The sequence below is a fragment of the Cygnus olor genome, chromosome 5 (genome assembly GCF_009769625.2).
Source record: "Cygnus olor isolate bCygOlo1 chromosome 5, bCygOlo1.pri.v2, whole genome shotgun sequence".
Classification (NCBI taxonomy): Eukaryota; Metazoa; Chordata; class Aves; order Anseriformes; family Anatidae; genus Cygnus; species Cygnus olor.
This window is the reverse complement of record NC_049173.1, coordinates 32,169,219-32,183,810: the sequence shown is the minus strand read 5'-3', so window position 1 is coordinate 32,183,810 and position 14,592 is coordinate 32,169,219. Positions and strand designations below refer to the sequence as shown.

The 14,592-nt window shown below is 42.1% G+C and overlaps 1 protein-coding gene across 2 annotated transcripts in view; it reads left to right on the top strand.

Moving 5' to 3' along the window:
• Window positions 1-51: 51 nt before the first annotated feature.
• The window catches only part of C5H11orf49 (chromosome 5 C11orf49 homolog), a 79,572-nt gene continuing 65,031 nt past the window's right edge, over window positions 52-14,592 (top strand). The window contains exons 1-2 of one of the 2 annotated variants that reach the window (XM_040560070.1): window positions 52-243; window positions 9,471-9,573. In XM_040560070.1, the coding sequence (XP_040416004.1) occupies window positions 198-243; window positions 9,471-9,573 (149 nt within the window). In that variant the 5' untranslated portion in view covers window positions 52-197. Of the gene's footprint in view, window positions 244-4,292; window positions 4,418-9,470; window positions 9,574-14,592 lie in introns of those variants that run through there. The other variant, XM_040560071.1, reaches the window with a different exon arrangement.

Below are 14,592 nucleotides of genomic sequence, written 5' to 3'. Positions count from 1 at the left end.
ACCGCCGTGGCCCCGCTGCAGGCGTTGGGGCGGGGGCCGAGGCGGGGCAGGCGCCCCCGGCCGAGCGCTGCGGGGCCCGGAACGGTGGCGGCGGCGGGGCTCGTTCCCGGCCGGGGCCAGCGGAGGAGCAGCGCCGGGCCCTGAGCGTCGGGAGCCTTGGAAACGGGCGGAAGCCGTCAGGGAGCGGCGGCGGGAGGATGCTGAGCCCTGAGCGGCTCTCGCTGCCGGGGCCCGAGTACCTGGGTGAGGAGCGGGGCGGCGCGGCGGGGCAGCCCGGTGCCCTGCCTTCCCCGTCCGGGGGAGCGGCGAGTCCCTGAGGCGAGAGGGGGGTGCTCTGTGTCCGCCATCTCGGCTGCGAGGGGGCAGCGGGGCTTACGGGCGGGGAACGGGGCTCTTGCACCCCTCTGGGTGCCTCCTGGTGGGCTGCGGGGCTCCTCTTGGACGCAGGGGCTCCCCTGGGTGCCATCTTCCTTCAGGCTAGGCTGGGCTGAGGAAGGTGGGCTGCCGCCTCCTCCCCGCATCCTTGGGCTGTGGGGGTGGCACTGAGCAAGGTGCTGCTGCCACTGACCCCCTGTAGCCCATCCGAAGTCCTCTGTGAGGACTTCTGGAAGTCCTCTGTCTGCCCTCTCCTTTGTGAGAGCAACCCTATTTTAGGCTCGTTTCGCAGCGTCAGAAGGGGTGCTGCTCTTAGGTTGTGAGGTGGTTTGGGCTAGCTCCTGAGGTGGTTTGGGCGTTAGCCTTTCTTCTGGAATAAAGGTGATGTTTCCTGCTGATCTGTGTCCCGTAAAATGGAAATCTTTTCACTTATAAAGCAGCTGCTCCTTTACTGACTTCGAACTTTGAAGCTCTAGCAGTTTGTGTTACTACTACTCGATGTTCCAGTAAACTAAGGAGCAAAGGGATTAGGTGTTAGTATGTCAAGAAAAATAATTATGGTGGAAAAAAGTCAATATGACTTTATTTAATTGCTAAAGAGGAGACGAATTGCAAGTAGTAAGCACTTGGAATGCGTACAAGTCAATATTTTAAGAGTGAAATTCTTCAGCCATCACTTTCTAGGCCCAAGATGCTGTTTGGTAATAACTGTTAAGATATACATAACTTACCGGAGCTTTCTTATACAATAAAAGGTAAGAAATGTCATCTATTGGTTTGTAGTACATATTCCACCATGATTTTGCCATCTCTGGTAAGTCAGAATGGGACAAGGCTAGGAGAACATCGCTAGCTTCCAGTAAATGGAAATCCAGTCTTGCAGGGGGGAGGCTAAAAGAACTTTGTTTTTTTTGCCTAGCACTGGTGTCAACGAGTAGGGATCTGATTGTTCTTTCAGAGTCATGGCAAGAAAGAGAGCTGAAGTGGTTAAGCAGAGGAGTGACGTAGGTCCTCTCGGAGTAGAATCTCGTGCTTTTGCTACTAGACTGTTACTGGGATGCTTTGTGCATCCCCCTACGTGACCACAATGCTGTTCTGCGTTAAGGAAACTCAAGGCAGAAATCGGAGGTTTAGTTCTCAGTTCAGGATGATTCTCAGGAGATCCACTTTGGTGAAGTTCTTACTACTGATTTCAATGTTGGCGCTAGTTCAGGTATTTGAGAACAATATCGCAGCATGCCATGTAAATACACCCTTCAGTTGTGTACTACCCTATCACACCACGTCAGCGTTTTCAACCTACGCATTAATAGAGGCGCTCATAACTTTTCCACAGAGTTGCTCTAGGCTGAAACTTGCAAAATTTCTTTTTTTTTAATGAGCCAACTTGGTTTTAGGTTTGTTTAATTGTTTTTAATGAAATCGGCGCTTAACTCTTACTCGTGTGAAATTTGTCAGTAAGGACTGAATCAGTCAAAACAATCTAGGAGGCAGACTAAAAAAATCTTAAAGAGTAAGGAGAAATAGCCAGTTTCCTGTTTTACACCTGAAGCTGAGAAGTGAGACTTCTGAGAGGTGTGTAATATTGCGTGGTGCAAGCAGCTTTATTAGCCTACTTAAAGTGAGCCTCCTTTTGTCTCTGTTCTACTTGCTGATCTACCATTCCCTTTTCATTTTGTAAACCCTTCTAAATTTTTGTGACATTTGGGTTAGGTGAAGACACACATATGAGCATGCAGGTTGAGCAGTAACTTGTATAAGAGCTTGTTGTGTTGATCACATAGCACGTCCTTCTGTTTAAGTTACAATCTGTCCTCTATTAGAGAGAAAGCGTCTGCTACACAGGGGTATTTTCATTGGCTGTAAATGTCATCAAGAGTAATTGTTTTGTCTTCACGAGACTTTGTAACTTACCAAGCTGCTCACACACAATACAGAACGAATTTTGTCTTCGCAGTGGGGAATTGATAAAAACTGTTTTTATAAGATGCTTTTTAGTTTTCTGCATTATTTGGCATTCTGAAATCGCCATTGTTTGTCTTTGTCCTGTTGTGTACCTCGAAGTCTGGTTAATATTGTTGTCTGATGTGGGGTTGTAAGCAACTGTGATAAACAAGTTTCACATTCTGTAATTTCATTCTGAAATTGTGTTGCCCCAGGCTGCCACATAAGGTATTCTTTGAGTCTCCCAGATCAGATGGCACTCTGTCTTTCCTGGCCTGGAATGGGTGAGCTACACCTAACCTCTTTTCCCTCCCTTCTCAGAACTGAAAATAGGAAAACAAATAAAAATGAGTGGCCAAAATAACCTTGTGTTACTTGCTGTGTTCACTTTTACCTTAAATATGAAAAATATATATATATTTTGTGTCCAATTTGGATGCTAAGAGTACTACACAGTTGAACATATTCTAAGGGGGGAAAAAAAGTTGTGAGTTAAAATAGAAATAAACATGGAGAAGTGAATCAAGCATTCACTTAAAATGAAAAATAAATGCAAATCTTTGGTACAGCAGAGTTCCTGTAAAATACAAAACTCATGCCATAGTGACTGCGAGACAGCAGGTAGAAGAACAGAGGTGACTAGAATTGAGAGAATAGGAAAGGAAATGAGGTCTGCAAAGTTGGCAGAAAGGCTACAGCGAAGAAGTTGTAACAAGCAGGATATTTTAAACAGCGTTTTCACTGAGTAAACAACATTTAGTGTTTGGGGATAGTGATGAAAATGTGTTTTACATTTGATGGATGAGACTAGAACTACAGTAGGCAAAATGAGGCCTATTTGAGACACTTTTCCATGCCTTCCTCATTACGGTTTAATAACTGGTGATTGCTTGGTTATTTATAGCAGGCAGTGGAGCACTTAGTGTATTGTTCTACTCATGCAGCTGTCTTCTGAAGCTTCAAATTGTATGTTTCCCCTCCTCCTCTGTTATAAAGAAAGTGCTGAAGATTATTGCAAATTTCTGAACTTTTATTTTCCCCTGGATTCTCCCGCTTTTCACTTGCCAGCTCCAGGATGTTGTTTCTTTTCTTCCTTTGCCAACATAAGACATGTAAGAACATAAATATTCTGTTAGGGAAATGCCTTCTTGGTAAAGCATGGGGCTACTGAGTGCCAGAAACATGGTCCTGTTTCCTCATCTCTCTCTGAAGAGGTCTTGAGCTTAATGAATTAAAAGAACATTCATGGCATTGGTGCTTTTACAAAACCAATGGCAGCTTCCAGCAGAGAACTTCAGTTGTGCAGAGACTTTGCACATGCCCAGGGTTTACTCTTCTTCTGAACAGTCTTGGACTTCCCAACTCAATTTTCCTGAGCACAAACAATTTCTTTACCAGCATATTCAACATATAGTTTACATTGGTATCCAGACATCTCAGCCCATGCTGAATCTTCTCTTCATTGAGGTATTTGACAAGCTTGTGTGAAGCACTCTGGCTGAAAAAGCTTATGGTCTAAAAAGCAAAAACAATGCAATGCTTTTTTTTTTTCTCCTTCTTTTTCTTTCTTGCTCTGTTGTATGGGTGGGATGTCTATAACATGGAGTATGAATGACTTCCTTGCAGGTGCATTAAAGTTTGAATGTAAAAATGATACGTTAGAATCTTCTAAGATACTAGTAGTTTCTCCAGCATCTAGTACTTTCTCCAAAAGACTGCAGTTTCATCCCCAAACCTGCTGCTGCACTTCAGGACTTCCACTTTAGCTTGAAGGGCATAAGGGAAATCTGAGACTGAGCTAGGGAGATTTCCAGAACTGGAGAGCATGTGAGTCTGAAGAGTTAGGGAGCCACTGGGTTATTTAGTGTCCTTAGAACAAGCTGGAATGATGATTACTTCCATAGTGTTAATAACGTACTGCGTAAACTCAGATTTTTTTTATTTTGTATTTTTTTTAAATAGCTCAACAGTTTTGCAATGAAGAGGTGGTGATTCCTAGCAGCTGTACTGTGTCTTACAGGAGGTGGTTGCTGGAGGGACTTGAGCAGTGAAGTCGGTCTGTGTGTGGTCTGAGGATGTGTGTGCAAACTCAAAGAGGGTAATGTCATGGTTTGCAATTAATATGCTGATTAATTGTTTGAAACAAATTTTCAGTTATGGTCAGCATTAATCTATAAACTGAAACATTTTGTTGTTGTTGTTGAAAGCAGTTATGAAACTGTAAATGTACAAAACACAATGTGTCATGTTGCCTTTTAGCATGCTTTCCTGAATAGCGGTGCGTGTCTCCCATCGTAGTGTTTATCTCTGGTCCGACCAGGTCTCCTTGCACTTTGTCACATGTTCTGTCCTTTAACCCCGTTTTTTAGGGTTAGGAGGAAATTTTACTGCCAAGTTGGAAGGAACCACAGCTGTATGGTGATTTAGCTTTTAGGTTGATTGTTTTGTTTACATACTTCTCTTGCTCAGTCCTTTCCTTGGGGATATCTGAAGAGATTAAGAATAGCATCCTGAAAGACCATTAATGCTGGAAAATCTTCCAGAATTTGTTATTTTGTTCTTGCAGTTTGTATCCTTGCTAATTCCTTCTCACATCATTATTGTTCCTTGCATGCGGCTGGTTTGGTGTTATCGTAGATGTCTCTTTCCAAAATTCAGTAATACAGCAGGCTCCTTAGTTAAATACCAATTTAGAATAAATTCGGAAAGTGTACTTAGCTGATACTTTGTACACTCTTAGAGATTTAAAAATGGAGAAAATATTTCAAGTGCGTTAAAGCTTGTAATGCTTTTGAACTTCTGATAACTGAAATAAATTATATCGTTAATTGCATCGAAGAGTGTGTATTTTCAGCACTTTAGTCGAGGAGGAGGCAAATAATTAATAAAAATTGGTCTTATTATCCAGGAATTCTCACTCCTGATTTTTCAAAATATTCTGCTATGCTAGGAATGAACCAGATAGGGAAAGAAAAAAAAGAAAAAAAAAAAAAAGGAAAGAAAACCTACTCTAGAAATTGCTCTGGTAGAGAGTTCATGTTCCATTAGAAGGCATCTCCCTTGAAGAGCTGAGCAGTAGTGTAGCTAGCTGATTTGATCATTCGGTAAGGCTTACCTCTGCTGTAGGGCTCTTTCTGCTGCTTCTTTTAGCAGGATATGCCTGCTGGCCTGTCCTGATGTTTGTTTTACTATCCTGTGTGAATTTATTCCAATCGTAGTCTTCCTTCAACTTGTTTGGCACACTTTATTTTTCTCTTTGCAGCTTCTGCTGCTCTTTTTATTGCATCCTCTGGCCACCCCATGTTTCCTATTCCCTTTGTTTATGACATGCAGTATCACTTTTGGTAAGCATGCTGGTGTTTTTCTTCTCAGTATTATTCTTCTCTATGCCTCTAAGAAAAAGCAAACTTCTTGGAAAGAGAAACTTCTTATTAATGTAGTGTTAGGGAAATGTATCTAAGCTGTAAAAGTAGGTAGCTAATATGCAGAAGCAGGATGGTTAACTCGATCATGTTCCCAGTGTGTGCTAAAGTAGGTGTTATGCAACTCTTGTGAACAGTACTACAGCACACGCACGGTCTTAATCCTCCTGGTTCCTGAGCACTACCGGTAATTAAAAAAATAAAATAATAATAAAAAAAATACATATATGCAATATCATTACTTAAAGGTGACGTGTATTTCCTTCCTTCCTCCTGAATTTCTGACTTCAAGAATTTCAATGCATATATTCTGTTTCATGTATTGGTGTTATTTGCATTCATTTTTCCTTTTCCTTCAAGATTTTTTCAAGTATCAATGCTTGTACTTAGCATATTTTGTAATCAAGTTACAGATTATCAGGACTGTTTGTTCTCATCAGCAGACTGAAAGAGGTCACTCAGACTTAAAAAAAGGATTATTTTTGGTACATGATTGGGTACTGTTACAGCTAAAGGGAATTAGTTGGGATCGTGTAAACTGTTGTAGTAGAGTACACAGAGAATGTGGATTGACTGTGCATGTAATCCTTGTTTGCCTTTTTCTTGTAAGCTGGAGGAAACTTGTATGACCTGGTCTGGCCATGCTTGGATTGAACAGCCACTATTCAACCCTGAACTTGGTTTTGAGCCAAAGTGCCTTAATTCCAAAATTCACTTTGAACCTTGAGCACGTGAGTGATGGTGGGGTGTGGGCATGTTTGGGGAAGAGCTTAGCAAATACAGGTTGCATGATCCACTACCTAGGAAGGTTTTGTATGAGCAGGGTGAAGATCTTTTGTTGGAATAAGCCATAAACAATAAATGATGAAGGTAACGTGCATGGAAGCTGCAGTATACCAGAGTCCTATCAGGAAGGAAATGAGCAGAGAGAGCAAGCTGTAATGGCATTGTTGAATGAGTATTTGGTCTTTGCATACTGATTTGGGCTTGTTGCCTTATTGCAAAGTTAACTTCAAAAGTATGACCAATGACTATACCAATACGCCATCTCCCCAAATTTTCAAAGAATCTAAAACATTGTTAAAACCTATGAATCATCATGTTTATTTTGTACAGGACCCCATGGATTTTTAACTCTGTGCTTGCATAAATAGGTAACGTTGCGGTATGGTTCCAGTGTTTGTTATGGAAAGTACCATTTGTATAAATTATGGCACTAATGTTTTGCTATAACCAGACTCCTGGCGTTTTATTTTGCTTCTCTGGCCTGCTAGAACCTGCCTGCAAATTAAGTTTTATTCTGACTTTTTTTGTGTAGGATCGAGTTGGTCGGGCTATAAAACACTGCTCATACCGTTCCGTGAAACTAGGCAGCCAGAGAACAGGAAGCCAGAACTGGAATTTGGTTTGGCACTGTGAGCTGTGCTACCTGGACAACAGCACAGTAGTCGAAGAGCCAAGGAGAGAGGCTTCTAAAGTAGATTGCGAGTGCTATTTTCTTTCAGCTTCTCTGCTCACTAATTTCTTCCCTCCCCCACTCCCCTACCTACCTTCTGGGAAATATGGAGAGAGGTTCTTTGCCAGGATCCAGAGACCATGCAGCAAAAAGCTTAACAGAAATATCCTTTGTCCACTGACTGTATTCAGTAGTGACCCGTGCATATTTGTGTATACTTACGTGTGACAGAAATGTCTGAAATTCCGTGCTGAAAGTTAATTTATTCTCCAGGAGCAGACTCAAAGGTCTTTGTTATAAAGGTCAGTTTTATTGTGCTGTGCAGCACTGTAGGACCATGCCTGTTTATTCCCTTAGTCTTTAAGGGGAGAGGTTAATGACTCCAAACAAGCCAAATAACAAAAATGTGTTTAGCTGATAGGGGCCCTTCAACAAAAGGTGTGTATGCTTCCCCACAAAGTTTAGGAAATGGTTTTGCAGTTGAGTAGGAACGCGTTGCAGACCGATGTGAGTGGAAGGCTGTTTGCTTGTAGGGTTTCCTGGCTTAACCTGGTACCGCTGACAGCCCACGAGGGGCCTGGGAAGACGGTTTCTGGGTGTAAGATGGGCTGCATAATGAAGAGGAAGGAAGGATGGGCTGAAATAAAGTTACCCAGTTGCTGTTATCTTAAGACTGTGACTGAGCTGCACGACTCATTCCTCCCTCAGGGGACACAGGTGCGCAGAGCTATTTTTCTTTAATCACTCACATAAATTAAATTTATTCCTTTGCATTAAAATAATTAAATAAAGCTACGCCCTGTATCTTTTAGTGCCAGATAATATCTTTGAACCTTTGGCTCACCATTTTGCTATCAGCTGCAAGGTATTTTCCAGGGTGTGCTTAACCAATTTTGCCATTGTCCTGAAAAGTGTTCTAGGCAGAGAAATCCCCTGATAGCAATCAATGTTCATGCATACTTTTAATCACTGTATCCACTGGGAATAGTCACTTCCGGGCCTCTCTTGAAGTCCACCTGCCCCACACTAAGATGAAAGGGATTTCCATGCTGTGTATCGAGTGGCACAGGCTTGATGCTTACCAGGATATTAAGCACAAATTAAAATGGTTTGAAGAATATTGATGTGGGTCTGAGGTTGGCCAGTTGCTGGTTGAGGGGATGATGCTGCCAAGTCTGGAATAGATTGGCAAGGAGCAAGAACAGCCTTTGCCTTTCCTATATCCCCTAAGGGTTTTCTCCTGCTCTTTTTAGGGCACGACACTACTTGCAAAGGTGCAGTAGCATACGTGTTTAGGATGGAGGCGTGTGCTTTGGGAACAGGGCTTGTGCACTTTCCAGGTTAGGAACGATTTTCCTGGGTTCGTTGTGACTTGTCTTCTGATTGTTGAACTTGTAGATTTGGAAAGTCTTCTGCTTGCGAGCTGGCGCATCACCCCAGCCTCGGCTCTTTGTTGCTCCGAGTTGGTTTCCAGCCAACAACATCAAAGGCTCTCAGTGGCAAATCTGGCTGTTTCCTCCCTGGCAAACGCTTGACTTGTACAGAGTCTGCCCCCTGTAGAAGCAGCAAAATGGTTTGCCTTGTACCAAACTACCTTAACTCAGAAGTCTTATAAGTGAGCGGGGTTCTGGGGTTGGGCGCTGGCAGATCTGCCTCTTCTGAAATCTCCTTACGTTTGGTTTAGGCAGTTACTTGAGATTGACTGTTGAGCAATATAAATCTCTCTTGGCAATGAGACCTGTTCCCCACCTGCCACTCCAAGAACATTCATTGATGCTTGTGTGGAAACAGATGTACTTTTATTTGCACCTTTAGGAAAAAAGCTTTACAGAACAACCTTAGAGCTACTTGGCTTCGGTAAGCAGGGACAGGTGGGGAACATGTAAAGCTCTGCAACAACCCCATTGATACAGCATTGATGATCTGTATAGGAAAGATGGCTGTGACTCGGAACAGAGATCAGGAATAAGCATTTTCCAGCAAGGCAGACAACTCCATCGCATCTGCAACTTCCTTCACTTGCAGAATCTCAGGGGACTTAAAAAAGGGTCCACACCGTTAATGACTACCTCTGTGTAGCCAGGAATGAAAGCAGGATTTAAGAAAGGAGTTCTACTATCCATATCTAGGAGAATAAAAACTCTGCTCTCTAACTGAGGGAGCAAATGCTTATTGGCTTGTTTTGTAAGGCACAGAGCGAGGCTGGTCTGGCTCTGGGCTTTGCAGGCCCCCTTGTATTCTAATTTCTCTCTCTTACTGTCTTTTATTTGCAGCTCAAAGACATGTCCTCACGTACATGGAGGATGCAGTGAGCCAGCTGTTGGAGAACAGAGAAGATATTAGTCAGTATGGCATTGCCAGGTTCTTCACTGAATAGTAAGTACATGAGGACACTGCCAATACGGGCAGCCTGAGGGGGGCTTTTGGAAACAGGCAGGGTACATGGAGAATGGAGCTGGACACATGCTGATTATGTTGTGAATGCTGGATTTCACTAGGTTAGCCAAGGGCTGCCTGAGCATGTTTCAGAAACGTGCATGGGTTTCATACAGTTCGGTACCTCTCCTGTTACAAACCTCCATGTGAAGCAGTCACTTTGGGGAGTTCAGTACCTCTCCTGTTACAAACCTCCATGTTAAGCAGTCACTTTGGGGAAGAGAGTTTTTAAAAGCACGGAAAAAAAAAAAAAATTGTGCTTGGCTTAATCAGGGCTGTTGGCCAGTATCAAAAGCAGGGAGTGCTTCTGGTTTCAGCAGCACTTATTCTTTCTTTTTCTGAGCATGAATTTGAACTGTTTTGTCTCCTTGTGTGATTGGTATTGCGCCGAATGCTTTAATAGAATGTCTCTTGCCCCCTTATAATCTGTGTAAGTCCTTAAAAGGAACATAATAATTAGCACAGATAATCTCTTCCTACTAATTTGGAAGGATTTAGGGGGGAGGGAAACTGTGTGCTGTTCTTCAACATTGTTGATGTTGACTCAGCTGATCACTGTATGTTTTGCGAACTTATTGTCTTACACAATATTTCAAGGTCTTCCAGGCAGCTTCATTAAAAAATCTCTTGGTAATGGGTGTGCTTGCAGTTGGTATGTTTCAGTCTGTCCCTTGCCCATTTGAAAATCTGCTTGCTTGCTTCCTTTCCTGTTAACTTTTGCTGAGACAAATCAACGTGAAGAGCATTTCACAAAACTCTCTGTACTACATCTGTGGAAGAGAATTTCAAAGCACAGGAACAACTTTCTTTCTGAGCTGACCAGAGGTTTTTTTTTTTGTTTTTTTTCCACTGAAGCGTCCATTTGACCTCCAAATGAGATCCAACTTGCTATTTCAGTTGTCTGAACAACTTACATTATATTTTCCTGCCCCATGCGTATTTTAAACTTAGAGATATCAGAGATTCTCACTGGTAAAATAGTAATTAAAATAAACTATGCAGCAAGTCTGAGTGGAAATTTTTAAAGCAAGTTGTTTTGGAGACAGGGTAAGAAGCTGCTCAAGACCAGTGTGTTTTTGTCCATGCTTGGCAGAGGAGGTAAGATACGGGCTATCTCATTTTTCTGTTTATAGAACAAGTCTTTTAGGTAGGTGGCATTGTAACAAGAAAATGTTTTTTTGGTAGTACCTTATCTCTTTTGTTCTCAACAAAGTACTTCCAGCTTTCACTTGGAGTGAATTGTCCCTGTTTCAAAATCTGGAAGTCCCATGTAACACTTCCATAATAAAGACATTTACACGGAACAATCAAGAAGAATAAAACAGTTGAACAAGGCTGTTATGTTTTACTATTAGCCTTTCCCTATAGTGCACTTCCATGTTCTGAGCAAGTTGCAGTGGTAGCAGTCATTGATATGTGAGAGTTGTGGAGAGTTAATCATTGAGAGCAGGTATTGGGGACAAATGAAGTTACAATCTGTGCACACCGTGTGATTGGGAATGATGATACTCCATCTGATACAGGTGACTTTCCACAGAAAGTAATACCAAGATTAATCAGCTGAACAAATAGTAAACAAGAGCTTAAAGATAAAGAGCACGACTATAATGACCTCCACCCTCGGCAGGATTTGTTTACCAAGATTGAAAGCAAGGTGGCTCTGAAATACCTAGCTGAAATTGTCATTCAGACATCTATCCAGATCAGGTTTGGTTTGCACCTGCTTTCAAGCTGACACCTCAGGGCCTTTTCCAAACTCCTGCACATATATACTTCAAAAATTAAATGGTGGTCAAAGAGGTCTGCCACACTCTTTAAAAACTGCTGATGTTGCTTCTCTACAGTATTTCTTCATCATGACCTGATAACCACCACCTTTTCACTTCCTATCCCTCTTCCACCTCTGAAAGCATAAATAGTAATTCCAGACCATTGTAACAAACAAACAGAACTGTCAGCGTGGAGCACAACCCTCTGATTGACTGGAGCTCATGTTTTCCCTCTTTGTTTTCAAAGATATGACATTCTACAATGGCTTTGTGTTCACACTGAGTTTTCCATGGAGCTTCTGATTTTTTGAAAGACAGGAAAAGATAGCATGTTTTTTTTTTCTGCGAGTAATTTAGAACTTCTCACTTCTTTTTTTTTTCTGTCTTTTTTATGTGGTATAGCTGGAGCTTAACAGATGACATTGTGTCCCTGTACCAAAGCACAAACAGCCTTTGTGATGTGGAGAGCTGTGAAACTCATAGCATATGGAATGTGTGAATCTTTCGTATGTGGAGAAAAAATAATCAGAACTATGGAGGTAGACAGAATAGGAAGTTTCCCAGGGCTAAGTGGTGTGCCCTCGCTGCCCAGTAGAATTCTACTCACCCACCCGACTGTCAGCATTTGTTCAGGCTATACTTTCAGATCCACTGGCTTGTATTGCTCTGCCAAGCAAGTCAGCATGATCTTGATTTTTATTTTTTAATCTTAATACCTTAGAACTCTAAGATAAGTCGTGAGATTCCTAAGGTTTGTTTGTAATGTTCTAGTGTTTTGCTTGTTCCAGGTTATCCTACAGGAGAGGGTTGGCGTGTCCATATTTTGAAGCGCGCTGTAAGGATTTAAGATAAAGGAGCTTGTTATTAGGTGTCCAATTCTTCACGTTAGTAAGGAAAGCACGGCGTTCGCTTAGTATTACAGGCTAAGCCCAGAGTTTAGAAAGCTAGGAGGTAGGCCCAAGCAAGTAATTTTTTTGAAGTGTGTGTAGGATAAAATAATACAATTCTGTAACTTTGCAGAAATAATGAAGTTAGTGTGTCAAGGTGTGAAGTTAGTGTGTTAGATATTCTCCAAGCACTTTTCAGAGGGCACACTGTTCAACACAGCGGTGTTCCATGGACCCTCCCCTCGCTGGATTCACCACTGAAGAGCAGTCATGGCCTTTCCATCACACGTTGCAATGCTCCGCCTTACCGTGAGTCACTTCAAGTCTTTGTACCAGTTACAACAGCTTTTTTTATGAATAATTATTAAGAAAATACTCGGTTTTGGGGTTTAGCTTATTTGAGTGAAATTTCGGAGTTGAAAACTAGGTGGTCATATAGCTTTGTATGGATCGAGCTGTAAGTGTTTTGCAGTCAATGAGTTGTTCTTAGCTCAGGAAACGAGACTGGTTATGTATTCCACTGCTATTCACTGCCTAGCACTGATTGCTGATTGCAGAGGGCTGACCCTCATCTCTACAGCTCCCCTTCCAGAATATTTTTAGTCTTTAAGGATATTTTTTTTCGCCCACTTTATTCAATTGATCATTTGTCCCAATTATATGGACATCTGCTTTCAATCTTGGGAGTTCCTTGAGGCTTCTCTCACTTGACTCACTACCGACTCTTACAGGAACAGGGCTCAATCACTCTTCTGTGAATTAATCCACATCTTTTAGCTAAAAGAGTAAAATTATTCCTCTCTCAGGACTAGTCTGAATTTTATAGATCTGCTGAAATGCTACTGGTATTTGCTCGTTACAAACCCAAGAAGTCTCTGCTCTGCTTTTGAATCTCCGTGAAATACAAACTCTTGAAAACCCTCTGTGTAATTATGGACTAATGCTGCTTTACTTCTTCCAGCCAACATATCTTCTTCTGTGCCAACATATCTTAAAGGGACATGTTCCTCCTATACATTATCTATCATCCTTTTTTCTTGATTGTTCTTGTACTGAAGAAAAGCAGGGCCCCCGTGCTAATGGATTTAATCACTCAGAGGGAATGTGCATCGTGTCCCGCTTCAAGTTTTCTGGGATCTTAAGGGGAAGCTGTGTGTTTATTTCCCTTCAGCTAGAAGAAGCAGCACAAACTTTTCTTCACCAAGAGGCTTCCTATTAGTACTTTATTGTTTTTCTTGTGTGCTAACAGTGTGCTTGAAACTTTTCTCTTCCAGTTTGCAGGTAGATGACCTACTCTGTTCAAGACTCTTTGGAAAGGCATTTTTTCTGTTCTCCCAGAACAGTTACTGTTTTCCTTTGTTTATGGTGCAATATCTTTGGGTCTACCTGCCAGCTGGAGCACGATTGTGAAAGGCATCTTGCTGTTGTTTTGCAGATGCTTCATTGCCTCTATTGGGCTCTGCAAACTGATGTCCAAGATTCCCTTTTTATATAAAAGGATGTTTCAGCTGGGTTTACCTCGAAGCGTCCCTGCTGGATCTTGTGCCCATTCATGTGCTCTCTGATGACTGCTTTGATAATATCTATCTGAGAAGTTGTCTGTGATGTGTGTGTTTGCTGTGAGTGGGGGCTGGATGCTGCATTTAGGTCGGTTGTGTGGTTGGCGTGGACTTTTAGTTCAAAATCCCAGGTCTGCGCTATGTAGAGCACTTTTACACTAAGGGACACTTATCTAGTTCAGAATAACAGGACTGCCAGTGCTATATAGCTTGAGACCATTGGATAGGAAGATGTTATTGTGGTGAGAAATATTATAGTAATGCAGGTACCTCATTTTCTCCTGCTCCCTGGATTGGCTAGAACAATTTGGTAAACTCATTCCTTAGGGACAACTGTGATACTGCTCTTTTGACTTCCTCTGGCAATAGCAGTGACACCAGCTTTGTTATCAGAAAAAAACTTTCAGCTTGTTCAGTCCTGTACATCTACCTTTCTTTATCTAAATAAAACTGTAGAGGAAACAATGTCCTCCTTTTAAAATGGTCTCAGTACCCTTGGGGGAATGGAAGAGGCAGAGCGGAAGGGCCGGGAATGGGACAGATGGGATGCCCTTGAGAAATAAGCCACTCACTGAAGGCAGCACTGAATGACAACTGGAAATAAGCTGAATTATCTGCTTATAAACAGGAGAGAGATTCTTAGAGCTAACTTAGAGCCATATGTTTTGTTTTTTTCAGCCCTCTGTGTGCATAGGCCTTATCATCGTCATCTTGCTGTCATCTGCACTGTATCTTTTCCCTTTT